General features: G+C 51.4%; 4 protein-coding genes across 4 annotated transcripts; 2 read left to right on the top strand and 2 right to left on the bottom strand.

Annotated features, from left to right (window-relative positions):
- Positions 1 to 456: 456 nt before the first annotated feature.
- IAR55_001608 (uncharacterized protein) lies at positions 457 to 2,218 on the top strand (the record flags this gene model as incomplete). Its single annotated transcript, XM_066944734.1, has 6 exons — positions 457 to 1,202; positions 1,254 to 1,569; positions 1,636 to 1,663; positions 1,713 to 1,828; positions 1,886 to 1,945; positions 2,018 to 2,218. The coding sequence occupies 6 exons, from the start codon at positions 457 to 459 to the stop codon at positions 2,216 to 2,218; spliced, it is 1,467 nt and encodes a 488-aa protein (XP_066804657.1).
- A 3,508-nt stretch (positions 2,219 to 5,726) lies between these two features.
- Positions 5,727 to 8,243, bottom strand: IAR55_001607 (3-isopropylmalate dehydratase, large subunit; the record flags this gene model as incomplete). Its single annotated transcript, XM_066944733.1, has 5 exons — positions 5,727 to 6,078; positions 6,133 to 7,642; positions 7,693 to 7,773; positions 7,834 to 7,970; positions 8,032 to 8,243. 5 exons carry the CDS (start codon positions 8,241 to 8,243, stop codon positions 5,727 to 5,729), a joined length of 2,292 nt encoding a protein of 763 aa, XP_066804656.1.
- A 720-nt stretch (positions 8,244 to 8,963) lies between these two features.
- On the bottom strand, positions 8,964 to 10,504 carry IAR55_001606 (uncharacterized protein; the record flags this gene model as incomplete). Its single annotated transcript, XM_066944732.1, has 4 exons — positions 8,964 to 9,350; positions 9,416 to 9,558; positions 9,635 to 10,325; positions 10,391 to 10,504. 4 exons carry the CDS (start codon positions 10,502 to 10,504, stop codon positions 8,964 to 8,966), a joined length of 1,335 nt encoding a protein of 444 aa, XP_066804655.1.
- A 1,050-nt stretch (positions 10,505 to 11,554) lies between these two features.
- On the top strand, positions 11,555 to 14,152 carry IAR55_001605 (uncharacterized protein; the record flags this gene model as incomplete). Its single annotated transcript, XM_066944731.1, has 11 exons — positions 11,555 to 11,660; positions 11,734 to 11,792; positions 11,869 to 12,035; positions 12,139 to 12,226; positions 12,290 to 12,446; positions 12,583 to 12,703; positions 12,766 to 12,891; positions 13,008 to 13,131; positions 13,205 to 13,407; positions 13,464 to 13,620; positions 13,760 to 14,152. The coding sequence occupies 11 exons, from the start codon at positions 11,555 to 11,557 to the stop codon at positions 14,150 to 14,152; spliced, it is 1,701 nt and encodes a 566-aa protein (XP_066804654.1).
- Positions 14,153 to 14,224: the final 72 nt, after the last annotated feature.

The following is a 14,224-nucleotide window of genomic DNA, read 5'->3' as shown; positions in this document are numbered from 1 at the left end:
GGCCAGGAAGAGAGAGAGAGAAAAAGAGAGAGATGTGAGTCGGTTCCCCCAATAACCGGTTCTACGTGTTGACCGATTGAAATATTACACGTCACTACTATTTGGACCCCGGAGTGAAGATAAAGAAACGTCTGATGAGTTCGAGGAAGACGGGAGTGCAAAGGCATGCATGTGCATGTCTCGCCCTCGTACGCTGATGCTTAGGGGACCAAGTATGATTGGCAGCCAGCATCGTACTCGTATAGCACCGTCACCTTCGGCTGCATCATCAGCTCCAGGGGCAGGGGAATAGGCTTGATCCGATGGGATGATGTTCTGGTGTATATCCTTACGTAAATGGATGGTCTGCCGCAGGTTATCATCCTTCTGTCTCCAAAAAGTGTAAAGGTCGACGTTGTTCTTCATATCCTTCATCTCTACCTTACTCATCACTCAAGACCGCCAGTGTCTCTCGTGATGTTCGTCCGTTCTGTAAGAGCGATCTCGCAGGCGAGCTCATCTCGACGCAGACCTGTCTGCGCTCAGTGTCTCCAGCAAATACAATATCCTGCTTCAACTCTCACGCCCGCATCATTGTCTAGAGCCGTTCGATATGCCTCCACCTCGATTCCCGAACGACCAACACCCGTTGCAAGACCGACATACAACCGTAATCCTAAAGCACCGATCTCACATAAACCTCCCAAGCGAAGACTGGAAGCCGCTTCTCAACCACTCCGAAATGCTGCATCTCACACACGCGGACCCGTGCTTCAATGTATCGCTCATACGACTGCTGAGCAATACGATCTGATGAGTCTCGGTTCGATCCTCCGTTCGCTCGGAGTGAGATGGGACGAGGTCCCCGAAGGTGATAGAGAAAGAGCCTTTGTGATCGGGCCTTGGAAAGGACGTGGGGGCGCAGAAAGATTGATTAGCGGAAAGGATCTACGTCCGATCGATGCTCTGCCTAAATCTCCCGAGGTGGAATGGACGGAAAGCGAAGAAGAGGCGATGCGAGATGTAGGTTTCGGATATGGCGATAGAGGGGAGATATGGGTATTCAACTCAGGAAGTTTCGTCACATGGGGTCTCACAGAGGAGGAAGGGAGAGCGTTTCTGAGAGAAGTTATCAGGAGGAAAAGCTGGAATGTAGAGGTGAACAGGTTATCGCCGAAGGAGTATGAAGTAGAACAGGTTGATTTTGTGGTGGATCCTACTGCGTGAGTGACATTTGTGGCGAAGTGAAACCAGCACTCTAACATAACTCACAGCAAAACTCACATCCTCGGAAACCTCATTCTCCTCGGTCGACCGCCAGAGCTATCGACATTCCACCCTTCCCCATCTCTCGCCTCCTTACTCGCGAGATACACCTTGTCTCTTTCCCTCTCCCGATCATCCACTCTGTCTGTGCTGGAAGACCGGCTCGACTCCCATGTGGCTGCTGTCTCTGTCTTGCCTCGAGCCTTGGAGAAATATGGGCGTCAACCTTTGGCGAGAAAGGAGGTCATCAGGAAGATGGGAGAGTTGATGACGCTGAGAATGGCTGCGAACACAAGTGGTGGTGGTTTGGATGACACCCCGGAGGTGAGTCAGCCGAAGCCACACCTCGTACATTCAGTGATAGCGTTGACGCATGTTTGATCTTCCTAGTTTTACTGGTCAGAGCCTGAGTTGGAATGTGAGCTACCTTGAGCGGTGGAGTCAACGCGGACTGACATCCTCATCAGCATACTTTGACTCTGTCGCGACCGAATTCGAGATCAAAGAGCGCATCGACGCTTTCAACAAAAAGCTGGACTATGCTCAAGAGGTGCAAAGTACCCTCCGGGCGCTCCTGACTGAGGTGAGGCATCCGATTTGCTTCACTGGTCATTGCTCATGCTCTTATTTGTCTTTTCAGTCCTCTGCGCATCGCATGGAGATCATCATTATCCTCCTCATTGCCTTCGAGGTGTGCATTGTGAGTGCAGCTTCATCACTATTTCCGCTGGAGGTGTCGAATCGCATCGCTGACCAGTGTGTCGGTCATCAGGTCTTAATCCGGGAAGGTGGCGAGCTCGCACACAAGTTCTCGGAATACATAGGGACTGTACCTGATAAGGCTGAAGAAGTACAAGAGAAGGTCCAAGAGGTTATGGAAAAGGCTTCGTCGCTTGGCTTGAGTGCAGCCGCAAAGAACATCCAATCCACATCTGGGTCAGAGCATCGCACCGCTGAGAGGAGAATCGTGTAGGGCTGAAGAGCTTAATGGATTCTATGACACATAGAAGGAACAGAAGTGAGAACGGCCGATGGAACAAGGGCAGGAAGGCGCGATTTAGATACATCATCCGATTCACACAGCTCACATCACATCAACTCATGAACAAAGTATTGACGTTCGATACATAGGAACTCAAAATGACAAAGTGAACAGATCGGGAAGTGGGAACAACACTCATGTACATGATCAGTAGTCAGAGACAGGGGGGAAATAATTGGTGAAAACAGAGTCATGCTTGGTCAACCTTGACAACTTCACTGTTGCCTCAAATGACACCACATCTGTTCGAGGTCATCAGCAGGAATCTCCCCAATGACACGTGTGAGCGAGGGAACACTCACGGTCCTACACAACGTTTCTGATCAGTCGTGCCCGCTGGCAACACCGCGTGAGAAGAGAGTGTCCTCTGCAAAAGAGGTGACATCTTCATCGCGTTTCATGGGATAGCACCTGAAGAACACCCCAGAGAAGATTGTGTCAGGTAACTGTTTGCACGACACCGTCAACGAACGGATGGGAGATAACTCACTGTCCTTGACAACGTTTCTCTTCCGCCTCGAGAACAGGCTCTGGAACGTCCAGAACGTCGTTTCGTTTCGTAGTTTGGCACCTGATGAGCTCGTGTCAACAACATACCTCGTGGATGACCGAAAGTTCGATGACACGGGAGATGATGGTGAGGCGGGAGAGACGACTTACAAGCCGAGGCATTCCGGCTCTTCCTCCACAGCATTGATCTCGACCGCTGCCGGGTCCCGGTCGCGTTTGTTGGAAGAACACCTGTTTCAAATTTGTGGCGGCGTTCGCCTGGTCACTTTCGGGCTAGCATAAGTTGTCAAAGATGTACGAATAGGGACTCACCGACCCACACAAGGTTCTTGCTCGACCACAACTTCGGGGACCTCGTCTCGTGCCATGGGGTAACACCTGAAACACCATTGCACAGATTAGCAACTCATCTATAACCAAGCGAGTAAAGTTGAAATCAACTCGGCACTTCATGCCGTGGCATACTGTCAAAAGAGCTATGAGGTGACCTGTGAATCAACTCACTGGCCTTGGCATCGCTTGTCTGTACTGGAATCAACGGGCATGGACAAGACGAAGGTAGCGAAGGCGAGAGCAAAGAGCACAAAGAACGACTTGATGGTGAACATGGTGTACTGTCAAGGTGCGTCTGTAGTGAAGTCAAAGTACTTAAGCAGGTTTGGGCAGCGAGGGAGGAGTAGGATCACAATTTCCGGATCAACGTCAGTGCACGATAATAGTGGAAGGTATATCGTAGAGAGGGGAAATAGTAGGGTAGACACTTCCACCAGAGGGGTTTAAATACAATTATCACTCTATCTTTGCGATGTAAGTGGATATTTGATCCACGGATCATGCCGCATCTCGTCACACGACCACCTTTTTCATGGCATCGAAGCCAAACACAATGTGACGTACCCGCCTTCCTGTCCCACTTCAGATTGGCGTGCATGAATGTTGGCGGTTTCCGATTACGAGACGCGCTGCTCGCCTTGCTGTCTCGGATCTAGTAGAGAGAGAATTGCATTGCACCATCGTGGGACTTCGCGGCTTCGCAACGAAGGCTACAACGGGGTAAGTGGGTAGATGAAGCATGATTGAGGTCGCCTCGACGGCATCATATCCGGTCCAGAGCCGACAGAAGCCTTCCGGACGATGAAAGGATTTATCCGACCAAATCGGCGAAGTACAGAGAAGCACCGGCAGATGTCACCGAATAGCAACCCGACCAGGGATTTAAGCTTCGATGCAAGATCGTGGTGCTGAAGCTCCGGACGACTCGGCAACATAGAAACAGAGGCATAAGATCGGACCGGCACAAGCGCCAGTCAGATACATCGCCAGACTTGTGGACCTGAAGGGAATGTGACATCGATACCCCAAGCGCCTTCGAACACATAAACGTTACGCTCTACCCGTCCGAACGGATCCCGTGTCACTAGAGACTGAACAGGTCATAACCTGAACGACATACGATGCTGATAATTCCTTAAATATTTTTGGAGATGCGACTTGGCGTATCCGGACAGAAGTCACTGCCACAAAAGGGCAGCGTCACCTACCGCTGCCCCTCACAACCACCCAATCGTGTCGAACAGGCAGACCACACCACAAAACACATACATGATTCACCTGGGTCGACAGAGAATAGCTCAGAACGACATATTAGTAGTATATATATCTGCAAAAATAGGTCTTCTTCAAGAGAAGGAGTGCTGCGATAGTGGTTATTCGGCGAGTTTAGAATTGATAAACACGTTGTACACTCGTGCCGTAAGGCTCGCAGGTTCGAGTCCTGCGTACTCCTCTCTTCCTTTTTGCCTTTGCATCGTGCTCAGGCATGTTGTTTTTACATGCGGTCTTGAGATGGGAGCGATTGGAGGCGAGCAAGGTTGTTTTTGGAGCGTTGGGAGATGCGGAGGTGTGATGTGCCACAGTGCCACGAAGGGGTTTCTATAGATGCGTGCGCGCGTTTTTCTTGGTTACGTAACCAGTGGAAGTGGTACTGGGTTCGTGAATCCTGTGTAATCCCTTCGCTGTCTGTCTATGCTAGTCGGATATGGCAGCTTGCTTGACTGGCGAGCAGTTGAGCCCAGTACCGGTACAATGATGTATGCATGACCTGAAAGACTTCATGTTTCACTGTATCTCTGGACTGACATATGGCCTATCTAGACGTGATCTTTGCGGTGCATGTGCCCTCGACATACGGACTGTACCTTTGGCCACACCGATTGCGGCTTCGACATCCACACGCCGCACCTTCGACCTGCCCGCTCGAAAACTTTCAGGTGTATACGACTACCTTCAGCATGCGATTTGATCAACAGTTTAGACCTTGATGTACCCTTGGCATTTGACTTGTATCTTTGGCATGACCAGAACACCTTCGACAGCCACGCATTGCACATCTGAGGTGCAATCACACCGTCAAGATGCACCTTTGACATACAGGCTGTACCTCTATCATACAGGCTGTACCTCTATCATACACAACAGGTGTCTTTGACATACGTACTTGGGCCGTTCTGGGCTGTGGACGTGCAGGCCTGAAGCTCCCGAATACCTTTGACATACAGGAAGGACATGCGGTGGCCGATCGTCACTACTACCCCAGGTGGGAACGTATCTCTGGCATACAACAATGTATCCTGGACACACATCAAACAACTCAAGTATACATTCCCGACATGCGGTTGTTAATGGAAGCACGAGCATGTCGCATTGTCGTCTTTCGGTGTACACTTTCGACTTGCATACAATCTGTGTGATTGGCTCGTTTCTCGGTAGCACCTCTGTTATCACGAAGGCGCCCTCTCATGCACTTTGAGATTCCACAACTCACTGTCTATCAGAATAGACAGGACCCCAGAATCGTCCAATCGGATGCATAAAATGTATTGATACATACAACCCGCTTCCTAATCAGCCGTATCCCCTGTCCTCGCCCTTACCAATCCGTCTTCTTCACATTCTTCTTGAGTGGCACAGCAACCACCTTTTGTCCCTTCTTGGCATAGCCCACACCATCGAGCCAGGGCCAGACGGACGTTCTCTTCTCCTCAAACTGTTCAATGTTCTCCCTGTGCTCGAGCGTAAGACCAATGTCGTCGAGACCGTTAATAAGACAATGTCTTCTGAAGGCGTCAACGGTGAAGGGGATGGGGTCTTTGCCGTTGGGTCGGACAACAACTTGGTTCTCGAGGTCGATGGCGAGCTCAAGACCAGCCGAGGCGTCTTCGTAAAGAGCGTCGAGGTCGGCTTGAGGGAGTTCAAGAGGAAGCATACCGTTCTTGAAACAGCTACGAGATTCAGATATCAGTAACAAGCTCGTCTTTGGTCTTGAATGCACTCACTTGGTCTTGAAGATGTCACCGAATGACGGGGCAAGAATACACCTGATTCCAAAGTCATTGAGCGCCCAAGGAGCATGTTCTCGAGAAGAACCACAACCGAAATTGGCACCGGTGCAGACAAGAATGCTAGAGTGCTTCCAAGGCTCCTTGTTGAGGACGAAATCAGGGAGCTCCTCCCCGGTCTTCACATCGTATCTGATCGGCCAGAAGAGAGCTGAGCCAAGACCTGTTCGGAGAAGGGTTTTGAGGAATTGCTTGGGGATGATCTTGTCGGTGTCGATGTTGGCCTCCCACATCGGAGCGGCGATACCTCGGAGGACGTTAAATTTGGGAAGACCAGCGGAAGCGGCGGCAGTAGCCTTGACAGGAGTCTTACCCTCGGGGGTCTCCTCCGTTGGCGCCTCAGGAACGGCAGGAACTTCAACGGGGGTAAGGTAATCGAAGTATGAGGTGATCTTGAGACCTCCGTCCTCGTTACCTCGAGTGCCCATGATCTTTCGGATATCGGTGAAGTAACCGGTAAGAGCAGCAGCAGCGACCATGGCTGGAGACATGAGGTGAGTTCGTCCACCTGCACCTTGTCGACCTTCGAAGTTTCGGTTGGAGGTACTGGCACATCGTTCTCCGGGCTTTAGCTGGTCGGGGTTCATACCGAGACACATGGAGCAACCAGCTTCTCGCCAGTCGAAGCCGGCCTTCTTGAATATGACGTCGAGTCCTTCAGCTTCAGCCTGTTGCTTGACCAGACCAGAACCAGGCACGATCATCGCGTAGACACCCTCGGCGACCTTGGAAGGGCCACCGTTCTTCTCAGACGCAATGATGACTCGAGCAGCGGATCGCATGTCCTCGATTCGACCGTTGGTACACGAACCGAAGAAGGCCTTGTCGATCTTGATCTTCTCCATAGGTGTGCCGGCAGTGAGACCCATGTACTCGAGAGATCGGATGACGTTACCTCGCTTGCTCTCGGGGAAGTCGGCAGGGTTGGGAACGACGCCGTTGATAGGGACAACGTCCTGGGGTGATGTTCCCCATGTGAGGGTAGGGATGATGTCCTCCGCCTTGATCTCAACCTCGATGTCGTACTTAGCTCCGGGGTCGGTCTTGAGGGTCTTCCAGTAGGCAACAGCGCTATCCCACTCCTCTCCTTCCCTAGGACTGAGCGGTCGTCCCTTGAGGTACTCGAAAGTGATCTCGTCGGGAGCAATCATACCAGCTCTAGCACCACCCTCAATCGACATGTTGCAGATTGACATTCTCGCCTCCATACTGAGCTCCCGGATGGTGGAACCGGCAAACTCGATGACGCATCCCGTACCACCAGCGGTACCAATCACACCGATGATGTGAAGGACGACGTCCTTCGATCCCACACCCTCGGGAAGCTTGCCCTCGACGTTGATTCGCATGTTCTTGGACTTGGCTTGGGGAAGGGTTTGGGTGGCGAGAATGTGCTCGACTTCGGACGTTCCGATACCGAAAGCGAGGGCACCGAACGCACCGTGGGCTGGAGACGAATCAGTTGAAGGCTCTAGAGGCGAGAGAGACCCCACTCACTGGAAGTGTGCGAGTCACCGCAGCAGACGGTAGTACCCGGGAGGGTGAAACCCTGCTCGGGACCGATGATGTGAACGATACCTGATCGAGCAACAATAAGCATACTTTAGAAGGGAACAAACCGACCGCGCAGGCACTAACCTTGTCGCTTGTCATCCATCCCAAAGTAGGTAAGGCCGAACTCCTTCACATTGTCCTCGAGCGCGACGACTTGCGCTCTGCTATCTGTCTCGCCGATGAATGTTGAGACGCTCTTGAAGTTCTTCCGAGATACGGTACTGCGGTGAGAATCTCTCATCAGCTTCCAGTACGTAGTTGACATTATGCACGTGCACTCACGGGATGTTGTGATCGACGGTCACCAGTGTACAATCCGGTCTTCTGACTTTTCGTCCAGCATTTCTGAGACCTTCGAAAGCTTGGGGGGAGGTGACCTCGTGCACGAGATGTCGGTCAATGTAGAGAAGGGTGTCTCCTTCACCAGAATACACGACGTGGTCATCGAAGACCTTGTCGTACAGAGTCCGAGGGGCCGATGTGGGGGCGGGCATGTTGTACTGATGGGCTTTTCTAGGTGGCGAGTCAGCGAACATGACAGAGAGAGCGGACAACGACTCAAACCACAGGGTTGGGTGAAAAAGCGAAATGCTCACGATCTGTGTGGTGTATGTTCTAGCGATGCCCTTTGACGAAGGAGGTGCAGGCAAAGGCGAATGTGATGGAGTAGAGAACGGAGGGTTGGATCAACACCGAGCTGAATATAGCAGGCAGACCTGAACAGGAGAACAATGGACTTTCTCTCGAGACTCGAACTGGGTGGATCGGCCGAAAAGAGGCAGCGAATCAGAATACGGCTTTTTGACAGTTTCCCTCCTTCGCAAGTGTACCACTCTTCGGCCGTGAACCCCGATGCGGAGTCTCCACCGGGCATCATGACCGGTTGAAACGTGCATGCTATTTGTCGATTGTTGACAGCTGTGCTTGCGGAAGGACCTCGGCGTAGTCAGATGAAACGACTTTGGACGATACAAGACTCAGGGTGTAGGCCTCATACCCGTGGAGGAACTCAGGCGTGAGTGTCCGAACGGACCGACGACGTTGTGCTGTGATGAATCATCGATGTCGAAGGAGATCATCTCAGTTTAGGTGTTAAAACGTGTTTGCACAATACACCACGAGAGGGTGATGTCAGTCTATGTGTGATACTATCGCACCGGTGACGTGAGACGTAGAAACAATGCCATGTGAAATGTATGCTGCAAACTACTTGTTCACAATTTCGCCCTCCATGATCCCTCGGTGGTCTTGAGTTCCACCCATTCTCGCAAGGCTGTCACCAACCCTTCGATCGCGCTCCTTTTCATACCTGCCCGAAGACATATCCTCACTCTTTCTCCCCCTGGAGGCACTGTCGGCGGCACCACAGGTCGGACTATGAACCCTCTTTCCAACAGGAACGCCGATAGACCGTGGGGCGTAGGCGTGAGGAGTCCCAAAATCGGCGAAGCGGGGTCGGCAAGGAGATACGGCGATGATGAATGGGGAAATGGGACGATAGGGTCGGGAGGAAGGTGGAGTAGGCTATGAGGCGTGGTCCGAAGCAAGTCGGCTAGAAGACGATGGAGATAGGCGGAGACATCGAAGAGGCTTTTCCGCCGCTGCCTCAAGAGTCATCGATCAGCATCATTTGACGGACTACTGGATCACAGTTTTCTGCACCCACCCGATCGCCTTCTGGACCTTGTAAAAGATCCCATACACATTCCAAAGCGATGAGGGTGGAATGTGGAAGCGCCGTAGAGAAGATCAGTGGTCGAGCAAAGTTGATGAGGAACGATCGAACAGCAGGCGAGCAGAGCAACACAGCTAGAGAGGGGAGTAAGCCGTCAGCTGTGCTTCCATGATTTCGAACAGGTATTTCTGCACCACAACACCAACCCACCGCCTGAGCATCCGACTGCTTTTCCAAAAGTCATCAATCTGACATCTACTCTACCCTTCCCCTTATCTCTTGACTCTGCGCCTGACCAAGCGCCTTCTTCCCCCAAAGCATGGACCACGCCTCGTCCATGCTTCCCGTATACTCCAGTGGAATGTGCTTCGTCCAATACTACACACTGTCTCCCTCTCGGTAGAAACTCATCCATCACGGTCAACAAAGCAGGCAAAGGAGACATGTCCCCGTCCATCGAGTAAAGCGATTCGAGAGCCAAGAACACTGTTGACTTGGTTTCCGAAGTTGATGCAGAGGATAAGATTCGTCTCAACACAGTCGCCAGTCCTTCCGGATCATTGTGTGCAAACCCTAATCTCCTTTCTGGCGGAATCCTCGAAGATCGTAACCCTGAATGAACGGAAGCGTGGACCAGTTCATCGTAGATCACCCAATCGGTCGATTGAGGTACTGTAGCGAAGAACGAGACGTTGGCATCCCAGCCAGAGTTGAAGAGAAGGGCTGAAGGTGAGTTGAAGAATTCCGCGAACCGACGTTCGAGAGACGCGTGTGAAGGACTACCGCCGCTCAGAAGTCGTGAGCCGGTGGAACCGAATATTGATGGGGAGACAGAAAGACGTCGAAGGTAGGCTTCGCGAAGGGCGGACGACGAGGTCAGGGATAGATAATCGTTCGAGGACTGTGCATCAGATGTGAGCTCGTCGTGTGACAAGATCTGGAGGCGCAGGCTTGTATTGCACTCACAAAGTCTACCAGATCAGATTGAGAGGTTGTATCATACTCCTTCAACGATCTAAACCTGCCTTTGGCCTTTCTGCCTTCTAACAGAGCGCCAAGTCGCGCATCGAGCTCTGTCATTCCTCCCGGCACCGAGGATTCAGTGGATGCGACTGCAAGGAAGACCGGGAGCCAGTCTTGGTGGTAATGCTATGAATCGAGGATGATTCATAGATCATTGTGCTTGTCTCTTGGGGGAAAACAGGATGATTGATGTCGAGGGACCCGGAATTCTCGTGGAGTTGGGGATGATACTCCGTTTTCCGTCCTGAGCTTTGATCACGAGGGGAGGTTCCAGCGGTGGATTAGCGGGATCAATTCTGAATTGTATTCCGAAGGGAAAGACGGGTCACCCTTCTGTAATGGTTTCTAATGGGGGCTGTCAATTGGACGATTCTGATCCGGTTCGACACACAACCGGGAACTTGGGGAATTCCAACCGAAGCGGCCGAAGAGAGAGCCACAAGCGAAGGAGGAGTGAGTAACTCGGGAGCATTTCTCTTCCTTTTTTTCTTTTTTTTTGCGACTCTTTCGGTTTTCTCTGCTTCAGTGGATCACCGTGTTTAGCTTTTTGTCTGGTCATGACGCAGAGAAACGAGGCACCCCCATCACGTACGATTCGACTCCTTTTACTCGTGGTCGTCCCGTTGGCCATGCGTTGACCAACCAGATCGCTGCCCGCAATCCCACATGTTAGCGAGTGGTGGGTTTTTCTTGTGTCATGTATATGTGTTTTCGTCGAAAGGGATTCGTTCTCGTCAGTGACAAATTGGTTCGTGATCATCGCACAACCTACGCCACCGTGAACGGTGGATCCATCTAAAGTGTCGGCACTCCACATCACATCTGAAGCTGGAGGTTTTTTTTCCCTTTCTCTCTCTCTTTTCTTAGAAACGTTGTCGAGTATCGTCGTTTACTTGTGTTTGTCATCGCTCGTTTGTCTTTGTCGCATCAATCATCAATCAGGCGTGAACAAATTCAAGCGTCTCTTTGCCTCGTCCCTTCGCACCGATCTTCTGAACCATTTGGTGATCGCAAAAGAGTCACCAAGGCCAAGCCATCTTGCCTTCTCGGCGCGTCATTCGGTCACCCTCCCTCTGGCTCTCCCTCCCTCTTGCTGCCGACAGTGAAATGGTCAACGTGACCTACGGTTCGCTACAGACCGCTGCAGATGGGACCTACACTTTCGAGCCCCTGGGTACGGATATCATAGCGACTCTAGGAGGAGAGACTGCAGGTCTGTCTTCCTCTTCACCTTGGCATTCACGTTCTCGTAATAGCTGACAACGAATCAATCGATGTTGCAACAGGCTTCGATCCAGGAGACATAGCATGGGTCCTCACTTCTGCAGCTCTCATCGTTTTCATGGTATGTGCTGTACCCTTACTACTATCGATCGAAAACTGGATCAAACGTCGGTCACGCTGACACTGATTCCTCGCAGTTACCCGGCCTTGGCTACCTGTATTCCGGTCTTGCTAGACGGAAAAACGCCCTCTCGATGCTCTTCCTCTCGGTCGTCTCCCTGGCGATCGTCTCTTTTCAATGGTTCTTCATTGGATACAGTCTTGTCTTCTCAGAGAGCGGAGGGTCATTCTTCGGTGATGGGCGGTGAGTACCGTTCGTCACAATCATCAAAGTCGTACCTTGTGGAGCTATCCATGGTGTTAAGTTTATGGTTCGATTTACTGACGTCTTTTATCTGCTTTGCCAGAAACGTTGGGTTCCGAAGAGTGTTAGAAAGACCTGTACCGGAGACGAATGGCAAATTGCCCGAGATTGTCTTTGCTACATACCAGCTTGTGAGTGCGCTTCTGGACCTTGCTGAAGCATGTTAGAGCTAATCAGCTATGGCATGGGTCCAGATGTTCGCATGTCTCGTCCCTGCGGTCTTGTTGGGCGCGGCAGCTGAACGGAGTAGAATATTACCTGCTATGATGTTCATCTTCGCCTGGACCACACTCGTCTATGATCCTCTCGCACATTGGATCTGGAGTGTGAATGGATGGGCCTACAAATGGGGTATCTTAGAGTGAGTGATGATTGGTCTCACATGCAACTTTCAAAGAGCTGACAACTTGCGGTAGTTGTAAGTATTTGCACAAGTGCACCGAGATGCAATAAAGAATGGATTGATGCTGACGACAGGAGCAATCAGACGCCGGTGGTGTACCTGTTGAGATCGCTTCTGGAACTGCTGGGTTGGCCTACTCGTACTTCATCGGCAAGCGACGAGGATACGGTACCGAAAGGATTCTGTTCAAGCCTTCCAACGTTGGGTGCGTGCTTCGATACAAATCTCGCAATCCAATGGTCCAGCTGACATGATGCCTGTGCACAGTAATGTCGTCCTTGGTACGGTGTTCCTGTGGGTAGGGTGGCTTGGGTTCAACGGAGGCTCATGCTTCGCTGCGTCACTCAAGGCAGCAATGGCTGTCTTCGTGACCAATCTAGCTGGAAGTGTCGGGTAAGTCCATTCGTGCATTTACAATCAAAACATTAATCCTCGTCTCGCTTCCATATCCAACTTAAATCACCTCTCTCCGTGTCTTGGATCCACGCTAATGCATCTTCTACCATTAGGGGTATCACCTGGTTGATCATGGACTTCCGACTGGAGAGGAAATGGAGTATGGTCGGGTTCTGCACCGGTGCTATCGCGGGATTGGTAGCCGTCACACCGGCAGCAGGCTTCGTTGGAGCACCTGTATGTGTCATCGCACCCTTCCGATCGCGAAGTACCGTATGCAGGATTGGCCGCTGACAGACTTCATTCACAGGCTGGCGCACTCATTGGCTTTGTCTCAGCAGCCGTGTCCAACTTATCAACCCGCCTGAAAGTTAGCATGCGTGTAGACGATCCCATGGATATCTTTGCTGTACACGCCTTGGCTGGTGTCGTGGGTGTGATCATGACAGGTCTTTTTGCCCAGTCGAGTGTCGCTGCCAATGACGGGTTCTCAGCGATCGATGGTGGTTGGTTGTGAGTTGGGCTGCTCCAGATATGATAGAATGTCAAGCTGACTCTACCTCATGCAGGGATCACAACTACAAGCAACTGTACAAACAGATTGTATGGGCTTTGGTCGGACTGTCTTGGACTTTTGTGGTCACCTATGCGATCATGTTTGTCATCAACCTGATCCCAGGGTGTAAATTCCGATCTACAGAAGAGGCAGAGATCGTTGGCATGGATGTGAGTTCGGAGTTCCTTTGCGTACTCAAACGCTTCTCGAACATATCATCACAGTACTTTCGTGTCTCTCCTACCATCAAATGTACTGGTGTGTCTGAAAAGCGCAAGGGCTGATTGAATCACCTTGTTCCGCGCACAGGAGGTCGAGCTAGGCGAATATGTCGCCGATTATGCATTCCACCAACGAGATCTGGAAGGAGAATACGAAGCGCACACATCGTCGTTATCAGCGCCCAACGACAGTGATTCTGCCGAGAAGCTCAATATGACAACAGAGAAGGACACGAATCACAATGGTAAGACGCCATTACCACCGACGATGCCCCGTGGAGGAGCTGCGGCCGTTTCAGCAGCTGCGGATCTGGATGGGGATACAGCCATTGATTCGGATAGATCGAGGTCGATTTCCCGAGGTAGAAGTAGAAGTGCGCAGAGAGGAAGGATGCAGACAGTAGACGAGGGATATAGAGACGAGATGGAGTTGAGAGCGGTCAGTAGGGAGAGGAGGGAGAGTAATGCTGGTGGAATTTAGGGTATAGTGATACATTTGTGTGTACAGTTAGGACAAAGACAGAGGATACGCTTGCAAAAGAAAAGGATCGTG

The sequence above is a fragment of the Kwoniella newhampshirensis genome, chromosome 3, assembly GCF_039105145.1.
Source record: "Kwoniella newhampshirensis strain CBS 13917 chromosome 3, whole genome shotgun sequence".
In the NCBI taxonomy this organism is placed as follows: Eukaryota; Fungi; Basidiomycota; class Tremellomycetes; order Tremellales; family Cryptococcaceae; genus Kwoniella; species Kwoniella newhampshirensis.
Note: the sequence above shows the minus strand (reverse complement) of the source record. Positions and strands in the feature narration are given on the sequence as shown.